Source organism: Halyomorpha halys, unplaced genomic scaffold, assembly GCF_000696795.3.
Source record: "Halyomorpha halys isolate HHAL.00 unplaced genomic scaffold, Hhal_1.1 Scaffold2160.1, whole genome shotgun sequence".
In the NCBI taxonomy this organism is placed as follows: Eukaryota; Metazoa; Arthropoda; class Insecta; order Hemiptera; family Pentatomidae; genus Halyomorpha; species Halyomorpha halys.
Window position 1 is genome coordinate 9,498 of NW_027111409.1, and position 15,743 is coordinate 25,240.

General features: G+C 30.5%; 2 protein-coding genes across 3 annotated transcripts; one reads left to right on the forward strand and one right to left on the reverse strand.

Annotated features, from left to right (window-relative positions):
* Window positions 1–211: 211 nt before the first annotated feature.
* Window positions 212–7,934, forward strand: Nprl3 (GATOR complex protein Nprl3). The gene is made up of 7 exons (XM_014436923.1): window positions 212–774; window positions 834–1,049; window positions 1,132–1,306; window positions 4,122–4,286; window positions 4,531–4,701; window positions 4,773–4,950; window positions 7,438–7,934. Exons 1-7 carry the CDS (start codon window positions 242–244, stop codon window positions 7,587–7,589), a joined length of 1,590 nt encoding a protein of 529 aa, XP_014292409.1. The 5' UTR covers window positions 212–241; the 3' UTR covers window positions 7,590–7,934.
* Window positions 7,935–8,570: 636 nt separating this feature from the next.
* On the reverse strand, window positions 8,571–15,624 carry AlkB (alpha-ketoglutarate-dependent dioxygenase AlkB). Of its 2 annotated transcripts, none has more exons than XM_014436919.3 (7): window positions 15,396–15,624; window positions 15,204–15,315; window positions 14,223–14,280; window positions 11,836–11,914; window positions 10,061–10,254; window positions 9,829–9,926; window positions 8,571–8,838 (listed from the first exon to the last, which is right to left on the reverse strand). In XM_014436919.3, the coding sequence occupies exons 1-7, from the start codon at window positions 15,483–15,485 to the stop codon at window positions 8,693–8,695; spliced, it is 777 nt and encodes a 258-aa protein (XP_014292405.1). In that variant the 5' UTR covers window positions 15,486–15,624; the 3' UTR covers window positions 8,571–8,692. The 2 variants fall into 2 exon arrangements, with proteins under 2 accessions (XP_014292405.1, XP_014292404.1); XM_014436918.3 differs by having other exon boundaries at window positions 14,127–14,280; window positions 15,396–15,622.
* Window positions 15,625–15,743: the final 119 nt, after the last annotated feature.

Sequence of the window (15,743 nt, forward strand, 5' to 3'; positions counted from 1 at the left end):
ACTTGGCATTTGTGCTGTTCGGAAGAAATGTCTTAGTTTGATAATTGGTACCGAAATTGTGTGGAAAATGAACTTCGTACTAAATAGGCTTTCGACAGTTAAAAGTGGTGGTTAGAACTGACTTGATATTATATAATAGCTCCGATTGTTTAGTGAATGAATACTTATATGGGAGATACCTCTTTGTAATTTACAAAGGTTTCATCACTAATCGATAATTTGTTTACTTTTTTTAAGAGTTATGGATGTTGATCCTTTAAGTGTTATTCTTGTAAAAAGTGATAGTAAAGGTGATAGGCTTCTATTCAGGTACCCTTATGAAATAAACAAACGTCAGGAAAATGGCCAACAACACAGAAAAAAAAATCCTTATGCCTTAATAGTAACTGAAGATTTACAGGGTCCTCCCCCTCAAAATTACAGTACAGATAAAGACTGTTTAGCCAATTTTGCTGATGATATACTTTCAAATTTATTTGCTGTGAAACAAGAACTGTGTGAAGCAAAGTTTGAATTAAAAATTAATGATGTCAGATTTGTGGGGCATCCAACCATGGTTCCTCCCTGTAGCAGGAAAGGTAAAGCACCCAATAGACCCATAGTTCTCATCAATATAGTATTTGCTCTTCATGCAACAGCCAATCATTCAGTAGTAAAATGTTATTATGAGCTTAGTAAAAGATTTGGTGTTGCTTTGAAACATGAAGAAAGGAGAGTTGGGTATGTTTACCAAGAAATGAAATCTATGATTGCGGCCCATGATGACTATGGCAGGTAATTATTTCTTTTTCTTTTCTGTTATATTGTTTGTAGCTTCTAAGCACTTTTTGTAGGCCTGAAGAAGGAGCAGAGGTTAGAAACCCTTTTGAAGTGATATTGGAACAATGTTCACTTGCAAGAGATCTTCGGAAAGCATATAATGATCTCAAAATATCTGGTCTTGTACAGCTTCGTGTAAACAGATGGATTTATCTTAGTTTTTGCCTTCCTCAGAAAGTTCATCAACTCCATAATAGAGCACTGATGGTGGAACCTGAGGCTATTGATAAGTGGGTAATAGTCTGTCGTATGTCTAAATATATTATATTTACATCAAATTATTAGTATTTAGTCAAACCTATGTATATCTAGGTGTCTTGAGAGTATTCGACCCTATCATGGTATACTACTTTTAGTGGAGACTAACCAATTGCTTGATAGCTTAGTACCTGATGCTTCCCCTGCCCTTATTAGACTTCTGAAAATTTATACACCTTTGAAGTCATTGCAGACCCTTTCTGCAGATGCTGATTTAACTCTTACACAGGTAATAAACTTATGCATTCTTTATCCTTTCAATTCAGTTTGCTTAACATACTTTCTCACATTTTTGTTACTAGTTCTCAACATTCATTCTGATATAGAGGGTTGGTGTATTCTCACTTATATACAATAAGACATCATGAACTTATTATGCAAATCAGGCCTGAACTCAACTAAAAAGGATCCTTTGGGGTTTTATTTACACCTCTTAAGCAAGTGGAAGTCTAGAGCTGTGATCCAATTAAAGCAGTTAAAATAATATTGTTGGGTATATCAATCGAACATTCTCTTTAAGTGAGTTCATACCCACCCACCTTACCTTACTGGAGTGACACTTTTGTAGTGTTACTGTTTACTTATTATATGGGTGACTCTAAAAAAAATATCATAGATACTAGAGTTTTTCATCATAAAGGATTTTTTTTCTTATATGTTCTGCTTGTATCTGTTTATAATATTCATTTTCTTAAATTAAAATTCTTTTTTGTTTTTCCAAATCTCTCAATTATCATTAAAATGGCGTGTTACGATATATTATTTTTGATTAAACCTTCTCTTCTATGAACTCGGGATATGTTATTCGTATGATAATAATTTTTAAAAATAAAAGTTCATAGCACGCTGCTTCTAAAAATGAATTCATAATTATTTTAAATGTAACTTGTAAAATAATAACTTATTTGAAAGTTTGTAAACTGAAAAATTTCTCATTACCGCGCTTCTATTGATATTTCCAATTTGTGAATCTCCAGGAGAGAATTTCATGAAACCTAATGAAAATAACTGTGTATGGCAAACACTGCTTAAGCTCGGCAAGACCGTTACTTGCTGTCTATCTTTTATGATGAAATGGTGATTTTCAGGTGTGTATATTTATGATTCTCATTACTGCGCTGCTATTGTTCTGTATCATGATGACCATCGACCTTAGATGGAATGTCAAAAGCTAACAAACATGACCATGTCTATAGAAATGTTTATTAGGATTAAGACCCGGATTGAATTGATAAGCTATTTGACTTTATAAATAAATATTACGGAATGATATTTTCTGATTAGATTTCATAATTATAAGTTACTAGCAGACCCAGCAATGCTTTTCTATTGCTAGATTTGGGGATGTATATAGATTCATTGAAAGTTGAAAGTTTGATATCAATTAATATATTTATTTAAAATTAAACCTACATTATTTTCATTTACATATTGGATTAATGATTGAATTAATTGTTTATTATATCTATTTAGTCTTTAGTGGTAAATAACAATACATAGTGGTATATAAAAATTTGTGGTAATAATATATAATGAAAATTGGTAAATAAAATATGTCGGGTCTTTATACAATTTACTAACCAGTTTCCATAAAACTGTTTCAAGTCTCATTAAATCACTTGAAAAAAAATAGCATGTAAATCGGTCCAGTATTTTAAAACTTTATTGTGGACAAACATTCGAACGATTTCCTTTTATATTTATAAAGATTAGGTGATAGCAGTAACCATCTGAGACTGCATTGAAAATAAAAACGGAAGCTAAACTCGCTGTATTATCGTTAATACTGATACGACTGATATAGGTGATTTTTTTTCTTTTAGATTATTTGATTACATATCATATTTTCATATATATAAATACTATATAAAATATGAATAGTTTTTATATTATAACCAACACTCTTCTTCAATATGAGAACGTTTATGACACAATTTGGACTAACTGACCTATCACAGTGGAGTTAAGGTTTTTTGGGAGTAAAACAAAGATATCAATTTTTAGCATCTCAAGAAACCCTTAAATAATATTTTTTTTAGTTTCACTGATAATATTGGTCTAATAAAGACCTAAAAATGCAATAAATGATCTCTCAAATGAGCCTTTAGAATGATTGGGAATTTATAACCTTCAAAATATAATAAAAAGTAGAAAGATTCTTATAGAACCTGCCCAAAACCCAAACTTTCTAAAATATGACTCAAAAGTTCAACATGTGGTTTCTTTGCTAATAATAGTCAGATTTCAAAGATTTTTTTTTGTCAGGAATTTAATTATCAACTCAAAAAGATAAGCAGTCAAACAAAGAACAAAGTAGGCCAACTTTATTTGAAGCTTCATTTGGTTTTTATAATTTTATGTGAATGAAAAATTATTTAATACAATCAGCAATTTAAGCGAATATAACATAAATAAGTTGAAATAACTTATTTGTGTTATATTCTGACCGCACCGTAAAACATTAACATTTTTTGGTTACACATAATTTAGATCAATTTATAAAGTTCAAATTTGAGGTAATTTGGAACTAATTGATAAGGAAATAAACAATTGAAAATTAGTACCGTGAATGTGGTGGTGATTTGATGCTGCAGCATCCATCATTGTTAACACTAAGATGTTGGCTGTGACATCAATCACTATCACATTCACCCTAATAATCTTCAGTTATTTCACATGCTAAATAAAGAAACAATTAATAATGAAGTTATTCCTGAAACTCTCAATGATATTAGAAGGTTCTTTAAAAAGAAAAAAAAAAACTTACAAAAACAAGAAAGAAATCCCAAACTGACCCATTCTATGGAAAAAGGACATGTAAACTTCTATCATTTCAACATACTTTAAATATCATGATACTACTTTGAAACTTTGGTGAGTAACAAAATATACATTTAGGATTTTTAAATTACCCCTAGGACTTTAGACCACGAATGCTCTCATTCCAGCTACTGTCTCTATTAAGATCCATAATGATTTTGTTATTTATTACGTTGATTTATGTTTTTTTATAAAGCAAATGAAGCACTGTATTACTTTTTCAGGTTTTTAATCTTTCAGGTCACCTTGTGTATTGGGGTAAAGCTATTTTTATTTTCCCATTATGTGAAACGAATGTGTATATGACTGCACCAGGAGCCCCTGTTCACTGTAGATCTCATTTAGTTGAAAAGTTTGCAGAACAATTTCCAGGATGTTCTCTAATTCAGGTAATTTATAAAATCCATTCTTTGGTATGTTTCGTACTTCTTTTAACAACAGATAAACTATGATTCAGAATTCTAGTTAATGCAGAGATGTGGAATTACTTATTGTTCTTTAAATAATTGCTCAAGAACTACATGCTGACTTATCGAAAAATTAGGCTGTATGTTTATATTACTGTTTGTTCAGAATGTTTAATTTTTAAGTTTATTTTTTGTTAGTAAAAATCCTGTGCTTTTGAATTTTTAGGTGATGAGTGAGTTTTCCCTTCCAATCTCTGTTCGTCATAAAATGTCACCATTAAGTTCAGATCCACACTTGGATGTTCAAATCATTATATGGCTTCTGCAACAGAGGCTAATAATGCAGCTTCATACATATATATATTATATGCCAACATCGAAAGGTCTACCGCAACAGGTTAGTACTATTTGGTTTGTTATATTTATTATAATATTGAAGAATCAGAAGTAACATTCCTCTATGATTAGGAGACCTCAAGTCCTGAGGATGCAGTGACATCTAGTGATGAGACAGGTGGAGAAAGCAACTGGGGTAGCCAGCAATCACAAGATGAGTGTCTTAGTAGATTACCTCCAGAAGAGCGCAGTGCCCTAAGTTCCGGAGGTACTGAGCACATTAGGCTTCTTGTGAGGCTCATCTTATTGGGTTCGTAATAATAATTTCTTATGGGGCTATCATTATTATAATGTAAAGAACTTTTTATCGTTCAATTAATTGAAATTTTGTGTTTCTTTTAATAAACTGTTTAAGTTAGATCATTGTAAACCAAACACTCTTTAAAAATAATAGAATTTGTGTTTTTTAAACCATTTACAGTGGGTTTTTGAAGCAGCTGTTAGGAAAAGATTTTTTTAACGAAGAATTCACATAGAAGATCCAATTTTAAAAAGATTTTATACTGATGTTTTATCAAGTTGTTTATAGCATAAATAACATAAAATCGTAAAACTATTGTTTGGATTATTGTCACTTTTTGTCCAAACACTGCGTATTGCAACCAAACGTAAAAAAAAAAAAAAATCATTAGAGTTCAGTTTCCCATGAAAAAATAAGTCTCCATAATCATGAATCAGTAATCATACGAGTTCGTCATCTTGATTTTATGATTAAATTCATCATGAATGATTCTTACGGGAAATTTAATTCAGACATGTTTTTAGTGTTGCTATAATGATTATGGGGACGTAACGGCTGTGCGGGTTGGGGCGCAGGTCCCAGTGCGCTCGGTTCAGAACGTTGTGGGTTCGATTCCCATCTGGGGCAGTTAAACATTCATTTTTCGGCAGTCCCGAAGAATGAATTTTGACATCCCACCTTGGTAAGTACGTGGTGGGAACTCAGATAGCCGTTAGGGGTTGACCAAAAAAAAAAAGGACCACTAGGCCCACTTGCCAGACTTGTTCCCCCACCAAATACCAGGACCAGTATAATTATGTATTTTGGGAAAATATTGGTACTTCTACAATTTATTCTAAGACCTTTTCAGTTATAATAAATTCAAAGAATTATTTATTTATTCCTCTATTTCTCATTTTGTGAAAGTACAAAACAGTCAATAGTTTTTGATAATTGCAAAAAATTTAAATATCCAATAAAAATTATTTAAAAAAATAAAAATAGCCAAAAGGCTAAAATCTTACAATCCATGAAAATTAATTATAATTAGATTGTAAACCAAAAATAAATGAATAAAAATTAGTGTAATAAATAAATAATAACAGAAAACCAATTACAATTTTACTCTGACTCTTCACAAATTCAGGTATTCCTGATTGTAGAGTTGCCGTCTCACCCCATCTGCTTGTAAACAAAAACGTATTTTTCCCATTACATTCGCTGTATACATGTAATAATTATGCAAATTTTTCTCTAGTTTTAGTGAATGGTTCTGCAAGTGGCTATAATCCCACATGTAAAACAAAAAAAACCGTTAACTCATATTTTATTTTCCTTATTATTCAATTGGTGATTTAAAATCCATTAGTGTGAATTCTAGAGAAAATCGAAAAATGTAAATTCTACTAATTTTGGTGCGCCCCGTGGATGTAGACATTTTCTGGCTAGTCACTATAGATGTGTGTGGCCTGGCTCCTTGATGGAACATGACACCTCCTCTGTTGGGCAATTCTGGTAAATCGCTTGCTTCAAACGGTCCAGTTGTTGACAATAAAGATCTGAATTAAGTGTTTGGCTATATGGAAGCAATTCATAATAAATGATCCCTTTCCAGTCCCATCAAATGCACAGCAGAACCTTCCTGGCCATTAGTTCTGTTTTGGCCACCATTTGAGCTTCTTCACCGCACTTTGACCACAATCATTTTCACAAAATGTTGTATGTGATCCATTTCACATCCCCTCACCATCCGTTTAAGAAATGGGTCGATTTCATTACGTTTGGGCAAGGCTTCGCAGATGGAAATTCGATCCATGTTTTTTGGTGTGGCATCCATCAAACTTCTTTTTGAACCCAGCTTTGTGAAAATGGTTTAAAACTGGTCAATCTTTAGCTCCTGGGCGATGCTACGACTACTAACAAGCCAGTCAACTTCAATATTTCTGTGATTTTATCGACATTTTCGGTGACAGGCCTGCCAGTGTGAGGTGCCTCTTTAACATCAAAAATACTCAACAAAACCAAAATTGTGTGTAATTAGCTGTTAAAGTATAGGGACCATAAACAACATTCACAATTTCAGCCACATGGCTTGCATTTTCACCTTTATCAAAGAAAAACTGAAAAATGTATCAAGTTTTCTCTTTGTTGACTTCCATCTTTAACACTCTGTAATTCATAACTGGAATGGACCAAACAAAAAACAGCAAATGAATTTTTTTATTACAAAATGTCACCTTGACAATGAGCTAAAATCTGATATTGTTTGATCAATACTTTATGAGATATCGATCGCTATAGCCATCTACCAATAAAATAATGGATTTCTTTTTTCCCAACCTAACATATTTCCTAAGATAATTTGCAATAGCTTTACTTTTTTTCTTATTCATCATGACTTAGCTCAGTTTATTAAAATTAAATTTTTGTTTATCTGATTGAGATTATAAGACCAAATACTGCAGATATAATATGAATCAGATTTTTTAAAAATATATATAAATATATTTTTTTCAGATTATCTGCAAGGTGAACACCATATAGAAGAGATAATGTACACAGAGAACTTACGTCGCTCTCAATTAATGCAATTATTGGACAAATTCCGTGAAGTTCTGGTTACCTGTGAGGCTCAAGATCCTGCCCTTGCTTTGTTCTATCCTCACTAAAATTTGTAGAATGTGAGCGAATAACTTCATAAAAATTGAAATTGATTTGTCGAAATGACAAATTATCATTGTGATATAGTTTATTGGGCCCAAGTTAAATTGGGTTAGTTCTCATACTATGTTGTCAATTAGGATGTCTTGATCATTATATTTAACTTAATTACAATAATTTAAATAAATCAATCACTTCTAGTTTACTTTATAAATTTGATATTTGCCAGGAAATATAATAATATTTGTTTAACTGTTACTTAGTAATTCTACTGCTGACATTACTGTTTTAGCTAAGATGTTAGTGAACGATTATGCTGTAATCAAAATGTTAAATAAAAAGAAAAACCTACATTCTTTTGTAAATATTTCCAAAAGTTCTATCAAATTAATTAATTGATATTTTGGAGTAAAAAATCATTATTGTTGTCCATTAATATTTAATTTTTTATTGAATTGATGGAAAGTGATTTACTTAACAAATAGCTTGTACAATGTTCAGATTTTGTAATAATCTACTCTGTAACGATAAATCACATATTCATTTCTTGGGTTAGTGATTTCAGCTTTGATGACATGTCAATCGTTTAAGCAGATTACAGAACTGCTTTTCATTCATATTAAGGGATATATCTGATACATTTTTAGTTGACTAAATTTTGTTAACCTAGAGTGAAAAATTCACTTATTATCTTGGGTATGAGACAGTTTGACTTAATTCTGCATGAAGTCAATTTTAATTATAATTGATTCACTTAATAAGGTGAGTTGAAGTTAAGCACCATGTTTAGGAAAATTGAAAAAAAGAAATAAATAAAAGTAATCTTTTGGAATAAATACATTAAATTGACCATTATAAACCATATTAAGTAAGTGCCATTAATTCATTAATAATTGATGCCATTACTTTTGAAGTTAATTAGTATATTTTTATCTACAATACTACAAGCAGGTGAAACAGTTTAGGTGATAAGTAAGGAATCAATTAAACTCGTGAATAAATATTTCATTTTTGATTAATACATTAAAATGTTACAGCTTATTAAACTACTGTAATAAAATAAGAAGCAGCCTTTATTTTTTACAGACGGATTAAAAGTTCTAAAGATAAATCACAGAGAGTTTTGGTCAATATTTAATACTTGTCGAATATTCAAATTGATCCTGGCATTACTCAAAAACTGTATATACTCATCACCTTTTGGCCAAGGAGTTGGTACAATTCTAGGCACACCATGGTAACAAAGTCGACTATCACCTATAAATATAAAAATATATTCTGTTTAAAATCATCAGAAAATGAAAAGCCCACACATGTAATTGTATAGTATGTGTGAAATTTAGGTAAAGCTTGAAAGCTAGGTGGGTAAAATTCATTTAATAGGCAAATATCTTTCAACATCATGGATTGGAAGGGTGAAATTCATTTTAAAATTAAAACATTGTAAGGCTGTGAAAAGTACTTTTGTTTTTAAAGAAAATGTAAATTACTTTTTAAATTTGTAATATTTTTAAAATCTATAGCTAAACCAATTGATTTCAAAGGAAAATAATTTATTTGATAACTATGAGAGCATAATAGAATACCATTTAACAAAAATAATATTGTCTAAAAAGTGATAAAGCGAGTGCTATGTATTCTCCAAAATAATAGGAAATGCAAGGACAATGGAGAGGAGGGCAGGCGTTATGATAGTGGATTTTCAGAAGTGACAGAACCCTTTGAGCCAGTAAAACAAGTTCGATTTCTACAAAAAGAAATTGAAGATCTTCGGTTTTTATTTATTTAACTTTTAACCCTCTGCAAAACTGGTGGATCTGAGATGGGACCATAGTCATATTTACTTATCTTATGTTTTTAAGTTCTGAATTATTTTTTTCTTAAAGGTTTAATAATTAATTTATATATAAATAAATACATAATACTGAACATATAATTTTATATCAAAAGTAGACAAATAATTGTAATTAGATCTTATAGACCCACCTGCCTCTTTAAGAATTTAATAGCATTCACTGTTTTTGGACACTCTACCTCTACACAGGATCATTTAAACCACCCTAATTTTTAACAGTAATAACATATTATAAAAGTGACAATTTGTTTTGTATAACTATAAACCAGGGGAATATATTAGGATCTAGGAGCATTCTAAACATCTATAACCCCATTCTACAACACAACCACACTAGTCATACAAATAAGAGACATAGTGAACTCAAGAAATAGATTAAAAACAATATTTACCAGACATGACAATTACATCACCATTTTCTAACATTATTGGTGTAGCTTTATCTTCTAGTTTCCTTCCACCAATAAGAAAAATAGCTCTTTGTCCAAAACTAAAATGAAAAAGGCCATTTCAATAAGTCATTTAATGTTTAGTTATAATAAGATAAACATGTTATCATGGTTGAAGATAGAAAACTTTCTAATATGTTTTATGTACTAAATAAATAAATTAAGAAGCACGTACCTGATAGAAAAAAGTGGTGCTGTACTATTTGGCTCAGAGCTATCTGTATGCCCTGAAAGAGTTGAATTCATGTGATAGATGTTAACAATTCCAGCTTCAGCTTTAACATCCCATCCTCCGATTACCTGTCCCAAGCAGCTAATAAGACAAGCCAATTCTTTTGGGAATTCACTTTTATTAGACTCTGAATAAACCTTAAACAAAAATAATTAAATTTTTACCAATCAATTTCAGAATGGACTTTCAGCCTAGAACATAGACTAGACCTCTGACTAGAACATAGAATGCAGACATAATTAATCTTTTAATACTAAAAATGGGTACAGTGGAAATTCTTTAAAATCTCCTTAAATGCATATCATTCAATAGAAAATTAACCCCTATATAACAGAGTATGTAAACAAACCTCCATATTATGAATTTACTTTATTATTTAAAATCCTTTCAGGAAAAAATAATTTACCTTTGTGCTTTAAAAGTTTTTTTGCAAGGGAACAAGACCTCAGTATCATATAAATATGAATTGTCAAAGGCACACCCACCTCAGCATACATGTTTTAGCAAAATTACTGCGAGATCTCAACATAATTACTCCCACTCCTTCTCAGTCGTGTTTACAGTTTTATCTATTGTAACTTAACATTGTAAATTTTATTTACATACAACTGAAGTTGGTTGTATGTATTGTTTGGTGGATGGCTTATATGGAAAAGGTATTAATCAATCTATGAGGTTAAACACAAAATTATGAAATAAACAAAGAAAAACCGATATCACGAAAGAATTTGGTATTTCAACAAGCACATTAACCACAATTTAAAAAAATAAAGACAAGTTTGGAGAAGAATGTGCACTATGTTTAAAAAGTAAAACAATAAAACCTTCTTAATTAAAGAATAGGGAAGATTTTGTTCAGATTTGGCTAAAACTGCTGTGATAAAAATGAAGCAATCAGAGACTCAACCCTTTAAGAAAAACTTTAAAAGTTTGTAGATTTGTTAACAAAATTGTGATCTGTTTATTATTTTTCAAACTAAACATTATTTGTAATACACAGAATTTTAGGTTCAATTCCATAGAATGTGTTTACAATGAAGTTAAGTAAAAGGGCGTGAACCTCAATATAACAAATTTTAATTATCTAAACATCTTCACATAAAAATCCTTTTATATAACCAATTTTTTTCAAAGTTACTTGTGATTTATAATTTTGAGGTTCCACTCAACTATAAAATAAATTAAGGATAATAAATTGATATCTTATAACTAAAAATACAATATAAATAAAATGATAAAAATACACATTATATGTGTATTTTTATGATTTTATTTATATTACACATATTATATAAGTGTATGTTAATAGCTACTTAGAGAAGATAAAAGTTAAACTTAAAAAGAATTACAATAGCAAATCCAAACATTAAAAAAAAATTGAATGAATAGAATGAAGAGAAGTATAAAAGAGTCTCATCATATATTCAATTAGGAGAGCATGTGGATATTATGGAAATTTACCTGCAGATGTGTTTTGCTTATAATAATTTTCTGCATGGTATAGTGTTGGCTAATATTTTAGGTAACCTAATAAGTTACTAAAAAATATAGTGTAAAGAATGAATGGAAGTATACTGTTTCAAATCTATATTAATTTATATTTAGCAAAATCAAACGCTATATTAGTATATAGCGTTATTGTTGTTAATAAACAATATGTGTATGAAGTCAGTAATTACTTTTTAAAATACTTTTTGCTGATAATGAAAATAATATACCTTTCTATCCCAATCATGGTGGTACCCCAATGTAACCCATCTCAATTTATCAAAAAGTTCTAAGCCTCTCTCAGCTTCCCTAAAAGCAAATATTTAATAAAATTAACTATTTATTTTGATCCTAAGAGCTTTATCACACTAATGCAAAGTACATTACTTTACTTTCATTATGCAAGCATGGCAGGTCGGCAAATTACATTAATTACACTTAACATGGAATGTCAGAACTAGTAAAATGCCTTCAACAGAGATGAGTTCATTATAAATAAATTAACTTCCTTTCACTTGAGAAAGGAAAATTTTCAACTCTACAAAATTTGATTATCCCTGTTAATAATTAAGAGCATAAAATGAACTAATACATAATGTGTCTTTTAAACAGGCTAAATATTTCAACTTGGATCCATCAACTTCAGTTCTCACTAATGTCATCTCAACTGAGGAAATAAATATCACAGCATGCATGATATTTATGTTTTAATAAACCTAAGATAATCACAACCCTCTGTACTTTTCCAAGTTATTAAGAGCATTAAATACAAATGACTATAATTATGGAGTTAGATATTCAATTAAATTAATAGCAATTAAATCTAAAAAATAAATGAAAAGTTTAAACAGCCAAAACCAACTTAATAATGCAACAATTAAAATAAAAATAAAAAGATCAAGAATAAAGAAAGATAAATTTCATGTATTTTTATTGACTTCTGTGAAACAGAGAAGTTAAAAAATATATTCAACTTCTTATAATTGCTAAGACATTTTATCTGATCTCTGTCCACTGATTAAAATAATCTGTTTTTCTTTAATTGGACTTTGACCTATCATAGTCTGCAGCCATAAACAAGGCATGTCCAGAAAGTAAGAGACACAGTTGTATTTTAAAAAATATATGTTACTTATTTTTCCACGTTATCGCCTTGCCAATCTATGCAGGTTATAATTCGTGACATAAGCTTTTTAATGCCCTCCTCAAAGAAATATCTTGACATCTCCTTTGTCTTTCTTAAAGACCTCTTGTTTCATTATCATCAGTTCGAAATATTCAGGAAGGTGAAAAGATTTTGTCAACATTCTCCTCCGTTTGTTTTGAAGCCATCTTGAGCTTTTGTAAGGTCTCACAGTATCATGCTGCAGTAACTGTTTCCTTCTGAGACAAAAAAAATAGATCAAAATGCTTTCTTTACTGTTCCAAAATAAAGATGCCTTTTTTTAGGGGTGGGGGGAGGTGGTGAAATAGAAGTTTTGAATTTTTAGGAAGATAGAGAACCAGTGTGGAGCCATTGTTATAACTATCTTTTAGTATCAGGGGTGTAATAAGCCACCCATATTTAATCAATAGTCACATGGAGCTCAGAAAATCCTCACCTTCCTGTTCAAATCACTCAAGAAACTCCTGAAGGCTAGTGACCCGATTCAATTTGTGCTGATCTGTCATTTGTTTTGGAACGAATCTTGAGCACAATTTTCAATATCCCAGTGTTTCTGAGATTGTTTTCCATGTAACAAAGATCTGGAAATTTATGGGAACATCGCAGAAACTCATTGGTAACAATTAATGGTCTTCGACTGCTTTTGCTGTTATGAATATTTGTTTTTCATTCATTAATCTCACACTACTTAAACATATTCGATCGGTTCATAGCACCTTCCCCATGAAAATTCTTTATCCTTACAAGAATTTCAATTGAAGTTTTTCTATCTATGAGAAGGAACCATATGACAGCCCACACCTGATGTGATTTCTCACAGAAACAGACACTACAAGAAGAGTTTTGTGTAGATCTCCAGTACTCGTGATCAGAAGCCCCTACCTACTACCTCTCAGTGATATCAATTTTTGAAAAAAAAAAAAAAAAAAATCATTCAGCCCAACTTTACTTTTACTTTCTGGACTTGCTTTGAGAATGATGGATATTATAATCTCTAATGTATCATTGTCAATACCAACTGCCAACCTACATTACGATCATTCTTTGTACAAAACATAATTTGTTAAATACATTGTATAAAAGTTGCTTTTATTTTAAAAACAGTTTTAAAAAAATAAATTACTCTATAAAAGACTAGAAAAGGAAAGTAAAAAGATAGATGGTTGTTGAAAGCAACAGCTGAAATGTAACCTTGGAAGGACACTAGTAAACTACTAGGAGTGATGAGACACACTTGAGTACTTTTAACATTCTATATAAAGTGTGATTGAAGTAAACTGGTTATTCCACCACCAAGACATAAAGAAAGTGAAGCAGCCCAGAAGTTATTGAAAATCATAAGACGAACATATTTACTTGTGACAAACATCCCACCAATTTTCATTGGGAGAAAGAAGATTATGGCTATGGAGATTACATTTATTTGGATAGCTGGGATATTCTGATAAACACCTTTTTATCCATGAATATGCACCATCATCAGTAAAGGGATTCTTGAGGATGAAAAGACCTGAAATTGATTTATGATAATTATTCATATTTCTGTGTCTAATATACGCTAAAATGACAAGTAACATTATTTTCATAAATAACTTTAAAGCCAGGTTTAGGCCATGATAGTATTCCTTCTAAACAATAATAAAGAAAATAAATTTGAGAATTAGGCATAAACAATATGATCTGCACGTCAAAGTAAATCAAGGATAATTATTATGCTGATGGATTGCAGTCACGTTTATGATCCATTCATTAACTTACCTCTCTTGTATACTGAGTAATCAGTTTTTAAGAGTGGATTCTGGAAGATCAACACTAATCTTTGCAATATTATATAAAACCGTTACCCAGAAATGAGACTGGAGAGATAGCTTCATTTGCAACTTAATTTTTCAAGAGGGGTTGGATTGAGAAAACTATTAACTCGTTTTTGAATCTATTAAGTTTTTACCAAAGAAAAGATTTTCATAATCTTAGCAACATTACATGCAATGAACTGGGGGACGTGGCAAAGTGGGCTGAGATATATGCACAGATATGTATAGTAATATAGTCAAGCCTGGATGACCAATATCCTTGGAAAGACACATTGTCCAGGATTCCTCTTCCCGATCTGGTGGAGGAACACCCTTCAACCTGGCAAATGAATTAAGACACTAACAAATGTATGTTATATTGAATGGCATTGTGGTTCTCCAGAATGTAAAACATAGGCCCTGGAGGCTTGGTCTATAGGAGGTGAATTATACAGTTAAGGGACTTATAAAATGACTTATTACCTCCAAACTCTAATACCAGGAGAGACAAATTCACTATACCTAAAATCTATACATTTGATAAGCAGCTATTGGTATTAGTTTTACAAATATAAAAACCAAAATGACTCTTTTGTAAAAAAAAAAGAAAAAAAAAAATTGACTAAGACTACTTAATTACCAGCATGCTCTGCATGTTCAAATAACTTCCAGTTTAAGGAGGGTACTAGGCCTAAACTCTGGAGTTGTTGTTCCAGTTCATTGGAACACGGTAAAGGTTGTTTCTTTATAATCTAAATACCCAATAAACAAAAAATAATGTTACCTCAGTTGATCAAATAAAAAAAAATAGGAATAATAAAAAAATAATAACATTTTCCGACTCATCCTCAATATATAACACCGATGAAAGATCTGGCGGCGCTGCTTTACTTTTATAATACTTAAACAAATCCCTAAACATCAGCAAACAATAAACCCACCATGACTGATAGCTACAACCAATACATAACCTGCATCTTTAATAGCTTACGGTTCATCATTTTTATAGCCTATTAATTATAGCTTGTGTGGATGAATTAAGTTCTTTATCAGAAGATCGATAACCATAAAAATTACCATAAATATTATTCGTAACAAGGAAATTTTACTTATATCTTTAAATTAACTGTGTATCAAAAATACTTTCCTATCTGATTTATTATGTTACATATTTTAAACA